This window comes from Bufo bufo, chromosome 8, assembly GCF_905171765.1.
Source record: "Bufo bufo chromosome 8, aBufBuf1.1, whole genome shotgun sequence".
NCBI classification, from domain to species: Eukaryota; Metazoa; Chordata; class Amphibia; order Anura; family Bufonidae; genus Bufo; species Bufo bufo.
Genome location: NC_053396.1, coordinates 190025928 through 190050468, shown reverse-complemented (window position 1 = coordinate 190050468; position 24541 = coordinate 190025928). Strand labels below are relative to the sequence as shown.

At 47.3% G+C, this 24541-nt stretch overlaps 1 protein-coding gene across 1 annotated transcript in view; it reads right to left on the bottom strand.

The window, feature by feature from the left end:
- SLC8A2 (solute carrier family 8 member A2) overlaps positions 1–24541 on the bottom strand; it is a 127163-nt gene that overhangs the window by 73541 nt on the left and 29081 nt on the right. Inside the window, exon 2 of the mRNA XM_040442764.1 lies at positions 11095–12910. Within this exon, the coding sequence (XP_040298698.1) occupies positions 11095–12839 (1745 nt within the window). The 5' untranslated portion in view covers positions 12840–12910. The remainder of the gene's footprint in view (positions 1–11094; positions 12911–24541) is intronic.

Genomic DNA, 24541 nt, shown 5'->3' with positions numbered 1-24541 from the left:
GTCCTAGAAAAGTGACAGCCATGGTGCCATCAGAAAATTGCTAACAAGGTACCATCGGAACAGAGTTAACCACTGTGCCTCATGATAGGGGCCACCACTGTGCTTCCAGAAAATTGGCAGCCATGTTGCCCTCAGAATAAGAAGATCTGAAAGAGGGGTAGCTAGGCATATGCTGGCACTATAAATACCAAAGTGCCTTCAAAACCAAGCCAGCCACAAATACGCACAGTGGTAGACCACAGGACACTGCCAACCATGGGGCCCTCTGCAGAACAGAGCTAACCACTGTGCCCCAAAAAAAGCATAATATTGCAGAAACAATGGTGGGTAGCAACCATTTTCCAGTGGAGGGCACCTGCCATGGACAACACCAGTTTTCATCTATGCTAGCTGCAAGAATCCCACCATCTCTACCACATACAGAAGCCTGAAATGTGTTTTTAAATTGGCGATTCTATACGAGCTGTAATAGGCGCACAAATTTCCTATTCACGCTGCGGATTAGGAGGAAGTGAGAAGCCAGAACCCTGATTGTTCACTGATCCCTCGTTAGCTTAGAGGAGCCATCCATCATTAATACTGTGAAAGCTCCTCTCAGTCACACAGAATCACTCAGCCCACGCTCCCTGTTGGATGATTAAAACCTGGTAAAAAAAAAAATAGAGGACGAAGAAGAAGCAGAAGCTGTATCGGCAGTGGTGGTGGGTGGATAGTCTTCTGCTCTGCTGCAGAGATCTGCTGTCACTAGCATCCAAAATGCATAGCCTAGCGTAGACCGTCATCCATTACACTGACAGGGGGCGTGCTAAAAAACTAAATGAAACCTAGAAAGTTTGAATCTAGAAATACATTATATAATATGAAATATATAATAAGGCACCTATAGGTGTAGAAATGGAGTGTACTCAAAGGGATGACTTCACAATCCCCGTCCATATACCAGATCTGAGAGTGTCAAGGAAGTGTGTGCATTTCCCAGGGAGCCCACTGATTCCACCGAGCACCGCTGTGATACTTTATTTCTCCTGTGGAGGCGCTGCAGGGAAATTGAACACTTGCTGCCATGTTCCCTTGCAGATCACAGCTGATTTTTATGGGGTCTTTATTATCAGGTTATCCTTCTACTGTACATCGATCGGTGGACATCCCCATTTATTCAGAATAGGTCTAGGCACAAACCTGACATCAGTAAATTTCCAGAAAGCACTGCAAATCACGTGCAAGCAAAATGCAGGGATGTCTCAATCGGATGTTGGCGACTTGAGAACTGCTTGTACCATCAAACCATGTACAGCTTCAGGGACTCAAAGGGGGGGACTTTATCAAGCCATCGTGCCAATAAATGAGTGACCAAAATCTTTGTGCGAGCCACCTTTTGAGCAAAATTTTTTGACTTTTTGCATATTTTTGCTATTTTTCTAAAAAAAAGTGGGTTGGGCATGGTGGGAAGGAATAGGGCCTATGCAGTCCGACAGATTTAACATTACTTCAGATGTAAATTACTCACAGTTGGCATAGATTTCAGATAATGGGCACGGACCTCCCAAAATTTGAAAAATTATATGGAGGGGTGCACCCTTTCCATAAATCTCAGATCAAAAGTGGAGTATGAAACACTAGTCTTGATATATTCCCCCCAAAGTCCTTCCTTTCAGGCCACAGATGAATCCTGTAGTCAAGTGCGCTGTAAATGATAGAAAACAGATGCGGCCAGTCCTGGGCACTCGCGGCCTCTTCTAGAAGTGCTGGTGGGCAGACAACCATAGTGAACAAGGTGATGGGCAGATTGTAGTACTAGGTACCAGTTTCTACAGTAGATACTACATATTGGTTAGATATGCGTTTGTTTTGGGTGCCAGGAGCTTCTATTTACCCCTCAGAGGCAGCAAACAAAATTAGATTACAGATTCCAGGGATTTAGGCTGGGGCGCTATTGCATTGAAGTCTATGGAAAAAAAATGTGTCATGATCGTGGTGAACAGTGGCACTACATGTAATAGAAGTTTTATGGGTCCAGCTTCCAATGTGGACCACAGACATCTGCTAATCCATGAGGTGACATAAATAGTCCCATGTCAGATGAAGAAGAATTTACTTGAAAGTCCAGTGTGCAGAATCACTCTAGGCAGGGTATCTCATCTTCTAAGGCTCCAGCATGCTTTTATTGATTTCCACAAACATTTGGTTACACTAGCCACATGGAGTACCAGAAAAGGAGATGCCATGGACCGTTCCAGCAGAGAGGGCACATTTCTGAGGAGCAGAATGATATACGCTCTTCACTACGTACTAGATTATACCATAATTTATTACATGGCGGCTCTCACCAGCGATGATGCTTCCTTTTAGTTACATGAATATCGCATGTAACACTGTAAGTCCTGAGACTATTCATATACTAGGTGACTACTAACCTCTCCCTCTATTGGGAAGGTATAGTAGAGGTAGGTTACTAAGCATGAACGAAGACAAAACTGGCAGTAACCTTTTACCGATGGATTCACAGCGCAATGGTGGAGTACCTGAAGGCTCTAGTGGTCTACTACAAAATAACACAAACACTCCCAATCGTAAAGGGTCGGACTAGCCCACCAGAGTACCAGAGGATCCTCTGGTGGGCACGGGGTCTGATACCATAGTGAGCCCCAAAGGTCTAGGAGGAAAATTCATTTGGAGCTGCCTTTGGAGCCAATAATTTGTAAACTAGAGTGTATTTAGGCCTCATTGATGAAATGGGGATGGAGCCCCGAGAATAATTTACTATGGTGGGCCCAAATAACCCCAGTCATACCCTGTATATATAGCGGTTGGAGGAGTTATTCCTGTCAATAAGGATGGGCGAAACCAGAAGCCGCTTCTTCTCTCTAGAATTTGGCACTTTAGGTTGAGGTTGATGGGTAATCGAAAGAACAGCAGGTGGGGCACCATTAGAAGTGTGTACCAACAATATGCAGACACCAGAACATTTGATTTCAGTTTAAAACGTATGTTCTGTGTGATCTAAGGCTGGTTTCACATGTATGTAGTCACCAACATTACCAGATTTGAAAGGACTGTCCCTGATTTTCAGACACAGTCCCTGCAAATTTGTGCTGTCCCCGGCAGTGAGTAGTTCCATTGGGTTCAGGAGTTCCCGGCCGGGGCTTATATGCCCCAAATTTACAAAGTACAGTGTTGTACTTGTAAGTGGTAAGTATGCATGTGGTGTTTTTGACTGCACTTGTTTTACATGTGATTTTTGGTGAATTTTTTTTTTTTTTAAAACACCATCTCCACCTCCTGAGCTAGACTGACAAGGCATTGTGTCTGGTCTACAGTCAAGTTACAGTCCTGGTGACAGGCTGCCTTTAAATGATAAATTTCTTTGTGCCTCTGGTCACAACTAGGGGGAGCTGAAGAGCATACTTTTATACAGTCAGCTAATCAATAAAGCCGTATGCAGTAGACATGTAAGCTCCCCCTAGTGGTGCATGCAGGTAACCTGAATTTTATCTATCTATGCAGGGAATTTGAGCTCTGTATCCCAAAAAAAACCCAAGAGTTTCAATCACTATAAACCATAACTGATTAATCAGTACAGAAAGTTGGGCCTGGCATTATTTTTCCAGCCTATATTTTAATAGCTTGGAAAAATAAGGAAAATCCCATAACTTGAAGATCTATAGCAGAATGTACATTCAGTAATCGTCCGATGTGAAGAAATGTGAGGGCATGGTTTGTGGGGCTACAGATGACCAGGAAGAAGGAAGAGCTGTTGGTAATAAACCTATACTAGACATTGAGATGGCCCTGCATTCCCCATCAGTCCACCACATTCACATAAACCAACCTAAGTAGTGATATGTCAGGGGATCTGGTAAAAGCTTTAACCCGTTCCAGCCTGAACTGTGAGTTACGACCCCGGCAATCAATGACTGTGTTATACAAATTGGACATTTTGAGGTGGGAGAAGAGATTTAATTTCCTCCTCTCCAGCTGATGTTACTTCTTCCTGGCTGAGTATTCCTGTTATAATGGTTAAGTATTGACTCTCTGTTACCGCCTTTATGACTGATCTACAAACAGGATTAGAGTGTAATTAACTCTTCCTGAAAGCAACACATATTTCTCCCCGGGGAGCACTGAATTGCTACAACACCTGTAAATGTAATATAGGCTATTTACCTGTCATAACAGCATGCCTAGGGTGTCCATCAATCGCAGACTGAAGGCCAAGATGACTCCTGTGATGACACATTTTACACTCCATCGAAAATTTGAAGCAAAGTTGGAGCATCCATCTTTTTGCCATGTTGGGTCAGTCTCCAACCGGAGGTGTTTATAATGAGTATGTGCCATGGGTGCCAGCCAGGTGCTACAGGAAAGGTGGTCTTGGCCAACAGACTTAGGGCTAGAGTCAGGGCCGGTTCTATAATAAGGGAGACCAAGCGGCCGCCTGAGGTCGCAGAGAAGGGGGGGCGGCGCCAGGGCGGAAATTTTTATTTTTTTTATTTTTATAATACATGACTTGTGGACTTGCCCCGCCGGGCCCGGCCGCCCGCCCCAGCCTACAGGTTTGCCGTGCGGCCTCTGGAGACTGGAGGCGGAGCTGCTGGTGATGAGTAACTGTGTGGACAAATGTCTCTGAGTAGTCTGTCTGTGCGGCCCCCCGCAGGGAGAAATGTATGTGGCATGGGGGGGTGGGTTAAAATGGACATGATGGAGGGGGAGAAATGTGACAACATGGATGGAGGGGGGAGAAATGTGACAACATGGATGGAGGGGGAGAAATGTGAAAACAAGGATGGAGGGGGGAGAAATGTGAAAACAAGGATGGAGGGGGAGAAATGTGACAACATGGATGGAGGGGGAGAAATGTGACAATATGGATGGAGGGGGGAGAAATGTGACAACATGGATGGAGGGGGAGAAATGTGACAATATGGATGGAGGGGGGAGAAATGTGACAACATGGATGGAGGGGGAGAAATGTGACAACATGGATGGAGGGGGAGAAATGTGACAACATGGATGGAGGGGGAGAAATGTGACAACATGGATGGAGGGGGAGAAATGTGACAATATGGATGGAGGGGGGAGAAATGTGACAACATGGATGGAGGGGGAGAAATGTGACAATATGGATGGAGGGGGGAGAAATGTGACAACATGGATGGAGGGGGCGAAATGTGACAATATGGATGGAGGGGGGAGAAATGTGAAAACAAGGATGGAGGGGGAGAAATGTGACAATATGGATGGAGGGGGAGAAATGTGACAACATGGATGGAGGGGGAGAAATGTGAAAACAAGGATGGAGGGGGAGAAATGTGACAATATGGATGGAGGGGGAGAAATGTGACAACATGGATGGAGGGGGGAGAAATTTGACAACATGGATGGAGGGGGGAGAAATGTGGCAACATGGAGGGGGAGAAATGTGGCAACATGGATGGAGGGGGAGAAATGTGACAACATGGATGGAGGGGGGAGAAATGTGACAACATGGTTGGAGGGGGAGAAATGTGGCAACATGGATGGAGGGGGAGAAATGTGGCAACATGGATGGAGGGGGAGAAATGTGACAACATGAATGGAGGGGGAGAAATGTGGCAACATGGATGGAGGGGGAGAAATGTGGCAACATGGATGGAGGGGGAGAAATGTGGCAACATCGATGGAGGGGGGAGAAATGTGACAATATGGATGGAGGGGGGAGAAATGTGGCAACATGGATGGAGGGGGGAGAAATGTGGCAACATGGTTGGAGGGGGGAGAAATGTGGCAACATGGATGTAGGGGGGAGAAATGTGACAATATGGATGGAGGGGGGAGAAATGTGGCAACATGGATGGAGGGGGGAGAAATGTGGCAACATGGATGTAGGGGGGAGAAATGTGACAATATGGATGAAGGGGGAGAAATGTGAAAACAAGGATGGAGGGGGAGAAATGTAACAACATGGATGGAGGGGGGAGAAATGTGAAAACAAGGATGGAGGGGGAGAAATGTGACAATATGGATGGAGGGGGGAGAAATGTGACAATATGGATGGAGGGGGGAGAAATGTGACAACATGGATGGAGGGAGAGAAATGTTAAAACAAGGATGGAGGGGGAGAAATGTGACAACATGGATGAAGGGGGGAGAAATGTGACAACATGGAAGGAGGGGGGCGAAATGTGACAACATGGATGGAGGGGGAGAAATGTGACAACATGGATGGAGGGGGAGAAATGTGACAACATGGATGGAGGGGGAGAAATGTGACAACATGGATGGAGGGGGGCGAAATGTGACAACATGGATGGAGGGGGAGAAATGTGACAATATGGATGGAGGGTGGAGAAATGTGACAACATGGATGGAGGGGGAGAAATGTGACAACATGGATGGAGGGGGAGAAATGTGACAACATGGATGGAGGGGGGCGAAATGTGACAACATGGATGGAGGGGGAGAAATGTGACAATATGGATGGAGGGCGGAGAAATGTGACAACATGGATGGAGGGGGAGAAATGTGACAATATGGATGGAGGGGGGAGAAATGTGACAACATGGATGGAGGGGGGCGAAATGTGACAATATGGATGGAGGGGGGAGAAATGTGACAACATGGATGGAGGGGGATAAATGTGACAACATGGATGGAGGGGGAGAAATGTGACAATATGGATGGAGGGTGGAGAAATGTGACAACATGGATGGAGGGGGGAGAAATGTGACAATATGGATGGAGGGGGGAGAAATGTGACAACATGGATGGAGGGGGAGAAATGTGACAACATCGATGGAGGGGGGAGAAATGTGACAACATGGATAGAGGGGGGAGAAATGTGACAACATGGATAGAGGGGGAGAAATGTGGCAACATGGATGGAGGGGGGAGAAATGTGACAACATGGGTGGAGGGGGAGAAATGTGGCAACATGGATGGAGGGGGAGAAATGTGACAACATGGATGGAGGGGGGAGAAATGTGGCAACATGGATGGAGGGGGAGAAATGTGGCAACATGGATGGAGGGGGGAGAAATGTGGCAACATGGATGGAGGGGGGAGAAATGTGACAACATGGATGGAGGGGGAGAAATTTGAGGGCTGATGTGACATAGGTGATTTGACATGGAGGGGGAGAAATGTGACATGGAGGGGTGAGAAATGTTAAATGGAGGGGGAGAAATGTGACATGGAGGCCTTGAGGAGGAGAAATGTGACATGGGGGACTGATGGATGACATGGGGGCATAATGGCTGACATGGGGGCATAATGACTGACATGGGGGGCTGATGGCTGACATGGGGGGCTGATCTGAGGCATTGGGGGTCTGATCTGAGGTCTGATTAACATTGGGGGTCTGATCTGAGGTCTGATTAACATTGGGGGTCTGATTGCTGGTCTTACCTGAGGTGCAATGGAAAATATTTTGTTCTTATTATACACCTAGGTGCGTCTTATGGGCAGGTGCGTCTTATAGGTCGAAAAATACGGTCCTCAAACCAGCGATTGTCTGAAGCAGAGCGAAGATACCAGGACCACACAGAGGAGAATCCAGCTAAAGTAGACGGGACCAGGGCCAGGTGAACTGCGGGGGGGGGGGGGGGGGGGGGATCCAAAAAGTAGCTTTGCTTGTGTTGGCAAAAATCCTTGCACCGGCCCTGGCTAGAGTAGCAAACAGAATCTTTGCCCCAGGTGAAGGAAAGACTTACTATGCCTAGCTGAGTTGAGTTCCTCCAAAGTCTAAAATGTGACTATACATGTGTCCTCAATTCATCCCATACTGCCTCTCTAGCTCTGTTCTGGTCCGCTGTTGAGCTCCTTTTAAGATGGCCACCACCATGTCATGCAGAGTGCTGTAGGAAAGACACACACCCCCTTCCACTGTCCTTGGATGGTTGGATGGACATGGTGCCTACATCATCAGCACTAGTGCAGAGGAGGGGTGGGGGGGAACATTTCTTAGATTTTCCTACAACACTGCAGGGGAACATCTGAGATGGTTCTTATTGAAATAAATCTGACAAAGAACCAAAAGAGGAACAGAGGCATCCTGGGAGGAATGGAGGGCGCCAGGTGTTTTGAGTATACATGTGCCATGTTTAGTCAAATTTTAGGCTTGGACTGGAGGGTCACTGTTTTCCCCATGTCATGCAAGTCTAGGAAGTTGAGATATGAGGAGCTATCTGGTGGAGAGCTCATGTGGCAGAGTTGTGTCTGCCTATGACATGGAGGGATCATTGTGTCTAGCAGTCAAAATAGGTCAAACAATGGCCCATACAGTTCTTTCATCTCAATGGCAGGAACAGGGCCATCTAAAGCAGCACTTTTGTGAGAGGACCCTACAAACAACTCCTCACATCTCAGCATCCTGGAGCCCTGTAAGTTGGACTTGGGAGGAGAGGGAAGCTTGGTTAGCTGCAGTCACACCTGAATTTCTAGGTTTTCAGTTTGGTTTTGTTGGGGTTGACTCATGAAGACCCCCCTGTCCATATGTCCAATTGGGGCAAGAGTATTTTTTCATGGTATAATTTTTGTATGACCACTAACTAAGGAATGTAACTACGTTGTCTGCAATGTTCCATATCTTAAAATCAGTCTAGGGGCAAAAGAATGAGAAGTCATAAATCATAGTGGTATTTGTGTCTTCCTCTCCTGACCCCAAATGGCAGAAGATCCTTTTATTAGGAAAAAACTGGGAGTTACCCTTATAAGCTAAAAATGCAAAAGATCGAATAGAATTCTGCCACACGGACCTACCATCTGAACACAATTAAAGGGGTTGTCTCATCATGGACAATGGGGGAATATCGCTAGGATATGCCCCCATTGTCTTATAGGTGCGGGTCCCACCGCTGGGACCCTCACCTATATCGAGAACGGGGCCCCGCAAGTGAAGGAGCGCGCATTGCGCATGTGCAGCCGCCCTCTATTTATTTTCTATGGGGCTGGCGAAAATAGCCGAGCGCTGTCTCGGCTATTTCCGTCAGCCCAATAGAACTGAATGGGAGCAGGGGCCGCGCATGCGGGGTGCGCTCCCATTCACTTCTATGGGGAGCCGGCTTGGTGGTGGTCGGACCGGAGTCCTCCAGCCACCACCCTGCAGGGCTCTGTTCTCGATATAGATGCGGGTCCCAGCGTTGGGACCCGCACCTATAGGACAATGGGGGCATATCCTAGTGATATGCCCCCATTGTCCATAATGAGACAACCCCTTTAAGGTACTCTAGCATGGGAAAACCAAAGCAAAGGAGTACCTTTGCCAACATACATGACGTCCCCTCTGTAGCCATCTAGCTTTTATACCAAATATTGCAACCTCAGTATTTCCAGGATTTAATTATGCTTAATTAATCTTACTATATCAACATCATAGAGGATGTTCTAGTTGATTTTGAGACCATTGGACCATTGGCTTTGGACCATTTAGGCTAGTTTCACACTGCGCGCAGTGGTTTCTTTCTCAGCATATTTGCCGGGTTGCGGCCAGGTCTACACCGGTCCCCATTATAGTTATGTATAGGGACAGAGACTTTCAAGCCTCCATCAATGCAGGAATGCAGAGAGATCCGTCAGGCTATTCCCTTCCAGAATGTGTGAATCTAGCCTTACTTGTTCCGACTGAGCAACGAGATTGATAATGAACGGGAGGCAATCATTTTGTCTTTCACCCCATATACACAAGGTCATCATCTAACCTTACACTACATGCGAATGGCCCATAAAAAGAAGGAATTAAAGTTGTGATCTTTAGACCCATTACAACATTTCCACTGATGGTTCTAACTCTTCATGATTACATATAAATTATGTTAATTAAATAATTAATCACGCACGTTAACGATAATGAAGTACATGTTATTAATGGGCAGTAATGCATTTTAAGGTCTTTTCCAGACATATATTTTCACTTGATTTATTTTCGGCTGCATTGATTTGTGGGCACTCGTTATTTCACAGTTACACATTTTATATGTTAGAGCGGCGGTCAGGGCTGCCATCAGTAGTATCTGGACAGAATAGCAAATGGTTAAAGGGGTTCTCAAACAATGGACATTTATCACCTATCCCCAGGATAGGTGACCAATGTCTGATCACTGGGGCCCCACCACTGAGACTCAAATTGATTACTAGAATAGGGGTCCTCTGCTCACTGCAGAGGTATTCAAATGTAGCAGCCGTAGAGCATGTGTGCTGCACTCCTTTCAAATTCTGTGGGACTCATGGAGGTGCTTGAGCACTGTCTTCAGCATTCTCATAGAATTTGAATGAAGTGGCAGAGTGCATCCTGTCTGCCACTCCATTCAAACTGGTGGGAGGGGAACCTCTGGGAATAGATTTTTGCCTATTCCTTTCCATCATAATGATTGCCATCCCCTTTTCCACACACAGAGGCTCAGGGATGTCTGGGTTTCATGCCACATTTTGGGTGCCTAAGGGGTCCTATTTTTGCACATTATCAATGAGGCTATACTTATAATAGGTCAGTTGTGCAGGTGCCAAGCAGTGACTACTAGGCGGCAACCAAGATCTGAGGGTGGTTTTTTCTGGGCCCCTGACAGCAGTACCACCTGTACTGTTCTGGTGGTCAGGGATGGACTGGGAACTTAAAGTGGTCCTGGAAAAAATACTAAAAGTGGCCCCTTTTTGTAGTCGGGTTCAAGTTGATGGAAGGCAGGGCCAACATAAGTAGGCAGGGCCAGCAATACCATTTTGTAGCACATTATACCACCCCAGCAGAGCCAAATACCACAGTCCAGCACAAAATACATCCCAAGAACGTCCACTGGTCGGCCATGAGGAGGGCTTAGGTGGCCTCCTGGGCATTGGCCCGCCGGGAAATTTCTCTGTAAGGTCTATGACCAATCCGCCCCTGCTAGTGGTAGTCCTGGCAGTGGTTTGCAAGCTGTGGCTCTCCAGGTGTGATGAAACTACAACTCCCATCATTCCCTGACAGACCCAGGCTGGGAGATGTTGCTTCACCACAGCTGAAGAGCCATTATATTATTGTAGTATACACCATAAGTGTTGCTTTTACCTTTGGTAATCCAGAAACAAAAGGGCACATCAAGGCAGACAATCATGTTTTTAGCAGTAAATATCATTTTGGCTACTTACACTGTCTCATCATTCAGAAACTCCAGCTCTCCATAGGCATCTTCAAAGTCAATTCCTCCTCCTCGTGCAGAACCTTCTACCGTCCGATATGGTATAACAACAGTTCCTCTTGCCCCGGAGTTGCGAACCACTTTTACCTCCAAAACTCCAACACTTTCACTGACATGAACAAGCTTCTCCTCAAAAGTGAAAATTCCAGCATGGTCATCGTCCAATATGGTTACTGTGGCAATGAGCGGAGAGACCAGACGTGCTTTTGGGCGACCGTCCTCATCCGATTCAAACATTCCTTCTGCATCGCCTACTCTTAAGTTCATGAGTCGTACAAAGAAATGTTCGTCTTCCTCAAAGATGTCATCATCAATGATACCAATCTTAATCTCTTTTTGGGTCTCTCCTGGTTTGAAAATTAAAGTTCCTTCACTGTATTCGTAGTCAGAGCCGGCATTGGCAGAGCCGTCCTCTGTTTTATAGTCCACATAGAATGTGCTCCCACCATCTCCTCCTTGGCAAGCAACATTGAGCGTCACAAATCCACAATTTTCCAGACACTGGTAGTTGAAAGGTTGGAAACAGATCTTGCTTGTGTTCTCCTCTCCAGGTTCGGACGTCACCTCCTGAAGATTGGCTGGCTTTTTGCTATGTTCAGCTGCATGTTTCTTCAACACGTTGCCTGCACCTATCATCATACGTGTGGCCTGGATACGATAGAAGGCCCTGCTCTTCTGTTGGTGCAGCAACGCATAGTAATTTGCCATTTCCACCAATTGGTCCAGCTCACGTTCCGGATACTTCTGCTTCAGTTCTTTCAAGATGCGTATGACCTCTTTACGGCTTTCGTCAAGTTCCTTGGCTTCAGCAGCTGCCGCTGCACTGTCTTGCACTCCAGGTTCTTTAGTTTCTGCAGGCATTACTGCAGATGCCCCCAACTTGCCATCCATCTCTATGCTTTTGGGGAATTCCCCCTCAGTCTCAATGATGATACCTCTACGCTTATCTGCTCGGTACCTCTTGTAAACATATTTGTAAAAGAGAAGACGCTTGTCTGCTATCCATGCAAAGACCACACAGGCTGGAAAGAATAAGAGAGTGACCAACGCCTCCCAGACTTGGACACGACCTGGAGAGATAACAGCGAGAATGAGGTACAACCATATGTAAGCAAAGATACTCCAGGTAGCTGTGACAAAAAATACTCTTGGGTGCTTGATCTTCCTTGACTCACCATTGGGGATGACATAGACACAAATGGCAATAATCACAAACATGTTAAATGCAGCAGAACCCACAATGGTTGCTGGCCCTAGTTCACCTGCCTGAAAGTTGTGACCACACACCTCAATAACAGAGAGAAGGATCTCTGGAGCAGAAGAACCTAGTGCCATCAGTGTCAGATTGGAAACTGTCTCGTTCCATATGCGCACAGTCGCAACACTCGTTTCTCCATTTGGTTTGGTCAGTGTTATTTCCTTCTCTTGTGATGTGATGACCTCAATCGAGGCCATGAAGCGGTCAGCAATGATTGACACCCCCAGGAAGAGGTAAAGCATTGCTACAAAATAAACCACAGCCCGGGCAGCTTTGTCTCCTGTGGATGGATTGTGGGGGTTCCAGACTGGGAGCAGGATGCCCGGCTGACATTGACGAATCTCTGATACTGTACAGTTATCTTCTGATATGTCTGAGGAGGCGGATGCAAGTATGGATACCACCAGAAGGATTCCCACTCTTAGGACGTATGCCATGGCTGATTTGTTTCTTGTGGAAGCCTTATGTGAGATGACGTTGGAGTTAGGGTTGCTCGAGATGAAGATGCCTATAATAAAAAATAAAATAAAGGTATATTATCTCATTGCTCAATGGCACATAATATGTATATAATATAAATTAAAATGTTAAAGGACTGCAGCATCCGTTCAAAGATATTTTTTTTATCACCCATGTTCCGGATGTTGCATACCCATCAGGCAGCCAGGGAGACATGTAACCACACGAAGATGTGTCTCTCATTCTCCCAGAGGGTCTCTGGCCCTACGGCGGGACATCCCTCATCCCTCGCTGGCCACGAGGGGCGGGGTGTCGCCTCCGGAGGGCGAAGCTAGTAAAGTTTTGCGCATTATGCTCGTACGTCACTCTGTGGGATCCATTCCGGATCTTGCTGCTGCTAGGAGACGGGACGCCTTCATTCCCAGCGCTGACGCTGGTCAGGGGTCCCAGGACACCGGAACCCCTTGTGCAGTGGCGTGCCCAAGGGGGGGCCGGGGGGGGGGGGGTCCGCCCCGGGTGCCAGCTCTCAGGGGGGTGCCAAAACAAAACAATGAGTGCTTCGATCAATACAGATAGAGGCGCTCATTGCTTTTCCCTTTATAAGATGCAGTGCATCTTATAAAGGGAATACTTGTGAGCGCTTCCATAATGGAAGCGCTCACTAGTCTGCAAGAGGAGGGGGAGAGAAGCGCTGTGAGCGCTGTACAGTACTTACCCCTCCACCTGCTCGCTCTTCTCAGGGCCCGCGCTGCTGTGTCCTGGCTGCCTGCAGCGCCAGGACGTACAGAGCGCACTCTGACCTGACGCTGCAGGAGGTCAGGTGATGGCAGCGGGGGCCCTGAGAAGAGAAGACAGCCAGGACAGGGAGAGTGGTGACAGGAGAGGTAAATTACTTTATTATTTTACAGTCTGATCTGAGATCTGATATGGAGGTCTAATGGGGGGTCTGGAGAGGTCTAATGGGGGTCTGGAAAGGTCTAATGAGGGGTCAGGAGGTCTGACTGGGGGGTCAGGAGGTCTGACTGGGGGGGTCTGGAGGTCTGACTGGGGGTCTGGAGGTCTGACGGGGTCTGGAGTTCTGACTGGGGGTCTGGAGTGGTCTAATGGGGGGTTTGGAGGTCTGACTGGGGGTCTGGAGTGGTCTAATGGGGGGTTTGGAGGTCTGACTGGGGAGTCTGGAGGTCTGACTGGGGGGTCTGAAGGTCTGACTGGGGGTCAGATATGGGGATCTGGAGGTCTAATGGGGGGTCTTATATGGGGGTATTATCTGAGGGCTTATATTGGGTCGGGGTCTTACATGGAGGTCGAATGGGGGTCTGATCTGAGGTCTAAAACTGGGGTCTTATATGGGGTCTGACATAGAGGTCTAAAGGGGGTCTGGTCTGAGATGGGGGGGATCTCATTTAGGGTTTTATATGGGGGTCTGATCTGAAAGGAAGAGGGGAGTTTTTTGTACTAGCGCACAATATAAACGGGTGTTTTTGTACTGACGCACTATCTGTGTGGTACCAGTATTTTCATGGGGACTGTTTCTGCAGGAAAGTATTGGGGAGCACAGTGGGCACAATATTGGGGGTGGCAGGATGGGGTGTTGAGAAGGTGGGAGGATGATGGAAAAGTAGGAAAGTAAGATGTCTGTTTGTTAAACTCTGCAGAGACGAGGCGCGGCTGAAAGAAGTCACCATGCCGGTCTGGTCTGACAGGAGAAGAAGAGGAAAGAGAATATCTACATCAGAGAAGAGAAGTCACTGGATGTAAGAGGTATGTGGCGCTGTATGACCCTGTATGTTCTGTAACGCTGTATGTAATGTTTTCCAAGTATGTCTTTAAAGGGGTTGTCCGTTTTTTTTTTTAGCGCTGCCTTCTCTGCTCTGTTTACCTGCTCATCACTGCAAATGCTACAGCGAGCAGGTGAACAGAACAGAGAAAGCAGCTCTCATATGAGCGCTGCCCTCTCTTCAAATAGCTGGGGGCACAGAGGGCATTACTACTATGGAGGGGACACAGTAGAAATGCCCATTGTGCCCCCTTCACATTAGTAGTGCCCACTGTGCCCCCTTCATTGTAGTAATGCCGTCTGGCTCTGTGCCCCCTCCATAGTAGAAATGTCCATTGTGCCCCCTTCACATTAGTAGTGCCCTCTATGGAGGGGGCACAGAGCCAGACGGCATTACTACAATGAAGGGGGCACAGTGGGCATTAGTACTGTTAAGGGGGCACAGTGGGCATTAGTACTGTGAAGGGGGCACAAAGGGTATTTCTACTATGGAGGGGGCACAGAGAGCATTACTAGCACAGTGGGCATTACTACTATTAAGGGGGAAAAATGGGCATTATTACTATGAAGGGGGCACAGTGGGCATTATTACTATACAGGGGGCACAATGGGGATTATTACTATGAAGGGGACACAATGGGGATTATTACTGTGAAGGGGGCAAAATGGCATTATTACTATGAAGGGGAACAGTGGGCATTATTACTATACAGGGGGAACAATGAGGATTAATTCTATGAAGGGTACACAATGGGGATTATTACTGTGAAGGGGCACAATGGGGATTATTACTGTGAAAGGGGCACAGAGAGAGCATAACTACTGTGAGGGGGGCACATCTGTTCAAAACTACTGTGAAGGTTGTACAATGAGGGCAATACTACTGTGATCTGTGAGGGGAAACAATTCTTTTAAAGTATTGGGGGGGGGGGGGCCAGAGAAAGGACCCGCCCCTGGTGCCAAACACCCTAGGCACGCCACTGCACTTGTGTCAGCTGTTGCCAGGGAACCTGTGTTGTTGTGTCTCCTGACTTGGACATGTGGTGGGAGGCTCCCTCCTCTGCACACTCTCAGCCCTCACCTCTGCTTCCCTGGTCTGAGGGTGGAGATTGGGTGTGACCTCAGCGGAGTCAGGTGATCTGAGGAGGGATATTAAAACCTGGTCTTTTCCCCCACTCACTGCTGATTATTCAGTTGCGGCTCTGGCTCTGGCTCTGTCTCTGGCTCTCTTCTGGTTCTTTTGCCCTGGCTTACGTTTCCTGACTATTCTTGTGTTTCCCTATTGACCATTGCTTCAGTGTCACGGTATTTACTTAGTTTTTTTTTGCCCAACTGCGGCCCATGTGCCCAGCCACCAGCCGCCCTGCTACTTGACACCTGGGAAGGGCTCTGCCAAAGTCCCCCTTCCTGCTGGAGGCGGGTGAAGAGTACCCCGGCCCTCAAGGGTGTTCAGAGTGTGACGGCTTGCGCAAAGTGTGTCTGGTACGCTGCATTTGCTGGCCGTTAGTTTGGCTTTTCATTACATTAGCATAACAATACCCTTGACTTTTCTGAGTACAGTTATGAGTATTGGGTCTTCCTCTTAGTGGCTTAGCAATGAGTGAACTTTTGTATGGTGCTGTCCTAAACTGTATACTATTCTGTAATTTAATGTCTGGCATCATCACACATACATGACACCGCTATACCATACACATTCATTATACCGCGCACAAAGATAGTATGGCTAAACCACACACATATACAGTACTACTATATGACACATCCATACAGATTACACACATGCATACAACCACTACAGATAGATAGTATACACACATAAAGGCATGATCGATAGATACAGGTTAAAAAAGGTGTCATTAGGACAGATGTCAGGAAAATGGATTCTTAAGACTCTTTTATTCCTTATGCCAGTCTGCGAGGCTCAGCTCTTTCTGCAACTGCTGCTCCCTCTCCACTTTGACAGGGTCAGGCAGTGTAAATGTCATCACACCTGACCCTGTCAAAGTGGAGAGGGCACAGTAGTTACAGAGAGGGCAGAGCCTCTAGGTGTAACAGCAATACCCCCGTTGCTCCTAGAGACTCATTTGCATATATTCAAACAATTTTTCTTGTGGGTACATACACTCACCTAAAGAATTATTAGGAACACCTGTTCTATTTCTCATTAATGCAATTATCTAGTCAACCAATCACATGGCAGTTGCTTCAATGCATTTAGGGGTGTGGTCCTGGTCAAGACAATCTCCTGAACTCCAAACTGAATGTCAGAATGGGAAAGAAAGGTGATTTAAGCAATTTTGAGTGTGGCATGGTTGTTGGTGCCAGACGGGCCGGTCTGAGTATTTCATAATCTGCTCAGTTACTGGGATTTTCACGCACAACCATTTCTAAGGTTTACAAAGAATGGTGTGAAAAGGGAAAAACATCCAGTATGCGGCAGTCCTATGGGCAAAAATGCCTTGTGGATGCTAGAGGTCAGAGGAGAATGGGCCGACTGATTCAAGCTGATAGAAGAGCAACGTTGACTGAAATAACCACTCGTTACAACCGAGGTATGCAGCAAAGCATTTGTGAAGCCACAACACGCACAACCTTGAGGCGGATGGGCTACAACAGCAGAAGACCCCACCGGGTACCACTCATCTCCACTACAAATAGGAAAAAGAGGCTACAATTTGCACGAGCTCACCAAAATTGGACTGTTGAAGACTGGAAAAATGTTGCCTGGTCTGATGAGTCTCGATTTCTGTTGAGACATTCAAATGGTAGAGTCCGAATTTGGCGTAAACAGAATGAGAACATGTATCCATCCTCTGATGGCTACTTCCAGCAGGATAATGCACCATGTCACAAAGCTCGAATCATTTCCAATTGGTTTCTTGAACATGACAATGAGTTCACTATACTAAAATGGCCCCCACAGTCACCAGATCTCAACCCAATAGAGCATCTTTGGGATGTGGTGGAACGGGAGCTTCGTGCCCTGGATGTGCATCCCTCAAATCTCCATCAACTGCAAGATGCTATCCTATCAATATGGGCCAACATTTCTAAAGAATGCTATCAGCACCTTGTGGAATCAATGCCATGTAGAATTAAGGCAGTTCTGAAGGCAAAAGGGGGTCCAACACCGTATTAGTATGGTGTTCCTAATAATTCTTTAGGTGAGTGTATATACATGGGACCAACACAGATGTTTTCAGCTGCCAAGTGCACATGTGTAACGCCCCAGAGGTGCATTACCACTTTTGCACCATGCTACTATCTCTAATGGGCTAGTGTCATGTAATTTATGTATTTTATTTCCAGGTCCTGAACAATGTGCATTCATAATCTTGTTATGTAGCTGTTTACATGTAATATGTCTGGTTCACCAGCACGTCCCTGTTGGACGTGACCCTGTCTAGGCCAGCTGGAGCACCTTCAGCTCAGGTGGACATGGAGGCAGAAGCTGGAAGCCTCTTTAGACAGGAGTAAAGTTTTTTCCTGGACAGTTTAGAGACAGACTACAAGAAGAAAGTTACAGCCTGCAGTTAAAGCTAAGACTAGCTAGCCTGTCAGCACATAGCTAGCCTGTCAGCACAAAAGAGCCAGAGAGCAACAAACGTAGCAGAGAGGAGTTTGCCTGCCACCGTTAATGCTTAAGCCTGCTGGAAACTAAGACAAAGCCTGAGTCTGTTTTGAGAAATGTTCATGCAAAGTAAAGTTGTTATCAACTTCATTACAAGGTCTGGAGTTTATTTCTTCATCCCCCTTCATCAACAACCCCCCTTTTAATTGCTGCGTATCCAGGTAGGAGCACCTTGACACGTGCACAACACCTTAAGGGACATTATAGGCTACCCTTCACCACTCTGGCATTCCTACACCTGGGTACCATCTACCGTATCACTAAAAGGGGCCCTGGTTGCATCATTACAACTGGTGTCACGAAAAACATTTGCTTTAAGGGACCCATGGCCGTTTGCCGTACATCGCACATGCAACAGGTCAGCCAGTTTCATAGGTACAAATCTTTTGATGTCTTTTAAGGCCAGTAAAAAAACTTGAGAGACTTGTTTTGCCCTGCAGATTCATCAGCAGCCTTAATCTGACTGATGAAACAGGTGTTGGCAGAGCACCCCTTTTTTTTCACGCCAATAAAAACATGAACACTTGGCTTGACTAGGCGTGGTTACTTCAATGTGGAAATAAGACCCAACCCAATATGTAGAAATCCAACATGGCCTATTCTTCGTCCACCTGACATGTTTCATCAAGGGAGAATCAGAAGGCACCCTCCATACACATAGCGTTTTGTGTTAATGCAGGCTTGGGCGACTTTCCTTTTTGGCCAGGTTTATGCTCCCTTACAACAGGCAGAAGATTCTGCTTATGGATCTACAAAGCATGTAAAGAGACGGCTAGGTTATGCCTCCTATCATTAGACGCTCCCTGTCCAGGTCCACAGCTTCATGTCACCGACTGCTGGTAGTGCAGCATCTTATCCTAGCAGTGGCTAGTCCAGCCAAGCCCAACATCCATGCCATCAGAGTTGCCATCTAGAATATGTGGGCCTCCTATAGGCAATTGGTCAGGGCCCCTCACATTTCTTCCATCTTGTACCTTGGGCATTATTTTGTCAGGGAACTCAACGTCCCAAAAAGTCCAACCTGAATCTATGTATGTTGTGAGCATGATGCTGTTGCCTCTCGGAGGGCACAATCAAAAGTGCTGCCCCACAAAACTTCATTCAAGCGCTCGGCTTGTCCCGATTGTGTCACCAGGATTTCCTTATTGCTTAAAATGGTTCTTCATTGCTCGAAATGGCTCCTCCCTCTAACTCAGGGATGCCCAACCTGTGGCCCTCCAGCTGTTGCAAAACTACAGTTCCCAGCATGCTTGGAGAGATGGCTAGGTGAGATCCTGTACGCTCCCTATGAAGTGCTGTGACATTTGTGCAAGGGGTGGGGAACTAGGGGCCCACCTTGCTCAAGGGCCTACCAGGAGATTCACCTGTACCCCTGTGGGCCAGTCCAAGCCTGATGGGGGGGGGGGGGGGGGAGACATAAACCACCTCACCACAAACAGAGGGCACAGCAGAGAACATTTATAATACATATGCAGAATCCCAGACCTGTGGGTAACTGCAGTGGTTTGTAATGTAATGTTCAATATCGCACTTCTTCCTATTCACTTTGTACACCAGCAGATAGGTATTGTTGGTAACATAAATGGGACTTACCATACCATTTCTCCCCTCTTGGTAGGAGTGGGCTGGTCCGACTTCCTGCCAAGAGAGGGGCAGGGCTAGTTAGAGGAGAGTGTGAAAGAGAGTGTGATCCAGCCCTCGCTCCTCCAGGTCATGAAGACCACAGAGTTGGCTCATCTAGGAGGACAACTATTCCTGCGAGCCTGAAGGATCCCAGGCTACAGAAGATCTTTAAACTACTGTGTAGTATTGTCAACAGAGTGACAATCAATCTATACAGACTCCGCTGCAAGGTGATGGGAAACACATTAAGACACCACCACCGCAGTTCAGGACAGGCATAGCTAGGAGCCTGCATTATAAAGTGGACACCTACAGCCACAGGTGCCAACTTTATAGCTGTAGTAAAGAAAAATCAGGAGAGACATTGTCTGCTAGTAAAATTCTTCTGCCACATTGCCACCCACCATACTTTATTATCTGGGAGGAGAAACTGCACTTTGAAAGAACTGCTGCTGCATGTGCTGCTATTTGTTTTTTTCCACTCAGAGAGGGCACTTTCACACTAGCGTTATTCTTTTCCGAAATTGAGTTCCGTCCTAGGGGCTCAATACCGGAAAAGAACTGATCAGTTTTATCCTAATGCGTTCTGAATGGAGAGTAATCCGTTCAGGATGCATCAGGATGTCTTCAGTTCAGTCCTTTTGACTTTTCAGGACGGAGATAATACGGAGATATACTGTATTCAGTATATTGGGCAGACTAGATGGGCCAAATAGTTCTTATCTGCCGACACAGTCTATGTTTCTATGTTTCCATGTAGCATGCTGCGGTTTTATCTACGTCCAAAATTCCGGAACACCTGCCGGAATGCCGGATCCGGCATTTTTTTCCTATTGACATGCATTAACGCCATGATCCGGCCCCGAGTGTTCTGGCAAAATAGATCTGGCATTGCGGTCTGCGCATGCTCAGACCGCAAAAAATGTGAAAAAAATAAATTCCGAATCCGTTTTTCCAGATGACACCGGAGAGACGGATCCGGCATTTCAATGCATTTGTCATAAGGATCCATCTGACAAATGCCATCAGTTTGCATGGGTTTTGACGGATCCAGCAGGCAGTTCCGGTGACGGAACTGCCTGCTGGAATCCTCTGCCGCAAGTGTGAAAGTAGCCTAAAGAAAGACGTTATTTGTTCTATAATCTCTGCCTGGTTCCTTCATATCACTGCACTGAACCCCAGGGAGTAACGGACTGAGGTAGGACACCATGACACAACAACTCATCAGGCCCACTACCTCTGCCATCCTCTGCACCGGCTTCTCAGAGGCTTGCTGCACATACAGGGCATATCCTCTGACAGGAGAGCCTGGGCCTCTTCATGGCCAGGAGTACCATCTATAGTGCCCTGATGACGGCTCTGATCTAAATATGAACTGGTTGCCCACCGGTGCCTCGTTCCTCACCAATTATTACACCAGCCAGGACTCCAGTCCTCATCAAATCCGCTCCACTCTTTCTTCATACCTGCTTTCTGTTTATCTCTTCCCTGTCCGCTACTCCACTAAGTGCAATCCGGCTATACCACCTATCCTCATCAATTTTGGTCCAGCGCTGACCAACCCTCACCTAATCATGTCTGAGCACCCGGTGCAGAAGCAGTTCAGAGCAACAGGGTGCGGCAAGGAATCAGACTCGCCGATCGCTTCCTCTGATCAATGTGGCTGCCTTTGCCGGAAAAAAAAAAACATGGCAAATAATTGCCGTCTGACAAAAGGGGCCGTGTTGTTTGTGTAGTTTACATGTAATTGCTCAGCTGGGCCAATCGCTGTGCCACCTCACGCTGCGCCAAGCCTTTGCTAGCTGCCGTCTCAAGAGAGATGTCAAACAGGGACAGACTTAACGTCTGCACTATTTATACACCTTCCACCCCTGGGAAAGCGCTGAAACGCGCTGCTCTCCCTGCGTACCAGAGACGTGCAGGAATCCAGCGGCAGGTGCTACAGGCTTCATGCCGTTAAACGAGAGGAGCCCCTGGGAGTCTCCTGATCTAGCGGCGCACATGGATCAGAGCTCAGGCTGGCAGGAGGCAGGGGAGATTAATGCTTTATATAGGGCCTGGCAGGCCTGGGGTCATAGAGAAAGAACATAAGGTCGTATTATGACAGGCGGGACAGTCCTGCATCTTACATTCTAAGCGTACTCCTGCCATTTCCCTAAAACTGAGATATGAATTCTCAGCATTATTTGCATATATCCAAAACTAAAGGAAGTTATGCAGGATTAGAAAAACATGGCTGCTTTTTTTTTTTACAAAAACAGCACCACTCCTGTCCAGAGGCTGTGCCTGGTATTGCATCTCAACTCTATTCACCTCCGTCTAGCTGCAATACAAGACTCTACCTCTGGGCAGGGGTGGCGCTGTTTTAGTAAGAAAGCAGTCTTTTTTTTTTTTTCTAATCCTGTATGACCCCTTTAATTTCAGTTGGGGCCATTAGTCGTGACTTCACACTTATCGTTAGGCAAATGGGGATGATCTATGCTCTCACGCCAAATACTCACTTCAGGATTTGACATTGTTTATAGTTGCACGAGTGACCATGCATACGGCTCATCCACATGCACCCGTCGTCAAGTAGAGTAGGCATAGGGTGCATGTACCCAGAGGGAGCTGAGGAAACGGTAAAATCAGCAGCATTGCCTGCAGCAAGGCCGGCGGGGGTAAGGATGCTCCCCTGCCCCGTTTTTAAAGAGGTTATCCCATGAATAATGTAAAAATTTAAAATCGTACTTAATCTAGTAGCTGGTGGCAGTTGAAGGATAGAACTGAGCATGTGTGTCCAACTCAGTGAACAGGACAGAGAAAGTAGAAAAAGGGCAAACAGCAGGTGGCGCTCTACAGATAGATTTCATTGAATAACTCAGTAGATATAATACAGTTTTAATTACATGCAACTACAAAAGTATTCAGATCCAGGTGCTGATCTGAAAAGTGTAGAATTTATTTTGTGGGATGACCCCTTTAACTATATTCCTATCCAGGGGACCTGTTGCACTATTTACCCCATGGCTAAAGCGACCTTGAAGGCACAGTATGGGCACATGGCATTGTATGGGTGCCATATTGTGGATGCATTGCAGCTTGTGCATGTGACCTGATTACGCTGGGGCTTATTCGCTTCTTAGGCCTCTTGCACACGGCCGTTGTGGTTACGTTCTGTGCATTGGGGACCGCAATTTGTGCAGGCAACGTCCGTGCGGCGGCCGGGACTGATCCAGACACATTCAACTTAAAGGGGTCCATGATCCGTCCGTTCCGCAAAAAACAAGTTCTATTTTTTTTGCGTAACAGAAGCACGAGGTTCCGTGGGGTTCCGTTCTGTGTTTCCGTTCCGCACCGCATCTCCAGATTTGCGGACCCATTTAAGTGAAGGGGTCCGCATCCGTGATGAGGAATGCACACGGCCGGTGCCCCGTGTATTGCGGAACCGCCGTATGCGGCCCGCAATACGGCCACGGGAGCACAACGGCTGTGTGCAAGAGGCCTTATCCTGCTTTATGTACTATTCATTCTCCGTTATCAGCAGGTATATAAGTGTGAAGAGGGAAGATGCAGAGATCCGGCTGTACCTCACAGATGATATAACTCCACTGACACTGCCGAGTGAGTCACATCCGCTGCAGCAGTATAAGTACATACAGAGGCAGCGTAATTCAAGGATACTGACGACAAAGGGATAAGTGTAGCGGTAGCGAGGTCTGGTTAGTGTTTTTGCAAAGCTGAGTAATAATCTTGCTACTTTCCCTAGCTGTATAGTCACCGCACACAGATGGTCTATAGATTCACAGAACGATCGATTTCAAGCGTTTATTTCTTTAAATGTTGAAGATTATGGCTGACAGCTAATGAAAACGCAAAAGTCAGGATCTCGGAAAATGAAAGACCAATTCAAAAAATTATTTTAAATACAGCAATGTATGTGCAGTATTTGGGTTGGCTCTTGAGGCACTGGCTGCATCCGCAGTCCACTCCTTCAGAGTCTCTACCGGGTTCTTGAATGCCCATTATTTGACAATCCTTTTAAGGCTGCGGTCAGGGGCGTTGCTAGGTTAAAACATTTGGGGGCCCGGGCCCCTGATGTTTTGTCCCGGGCCCCCGAATGTACTGCCTGCCAGCTAGATACAACTGTATTACTGTCCTCAGGACGGCAATACAATTGAATCTAATGCACTGGAAGATCTCAAGGACCTGTGATCACAGGTCATGTGACCAGTAAAACAGGCAGTGGTTGAGAAGGACCTGCGATGATGTCACCATCATGTGACCAGTGCAGGAGAGGAAGGCAGTGAAGAGTAGAAGTCCTGGGGGAAGAAGCTGTGTTGATGTCTGCTACATGAGGAGAGGTAAGTGAAGGGAGAGGTAGAGCAATGCTGGGAGTTGTGGTTATTTAACTGGGACTGTATATTTAGGCTAAAGGGAGGGCTGTTATTTACATGGAACTGTATGTTGGAGGTGGCTAGGGGAGGGAGTGATGTTATTTACATGAGACCGTATGTTGATGGTGGCTGTGGGAGTAAGTGATGTTATTTACATGGGACTGTATGTTGAAGGTGGCTGGTGGGGGCGGATTATGTTATTTACATGGGACTGTATGTTGAAGGTGGCTGGTGGGGGGGATTATGTTATTTACATAGGACTGAATGTTG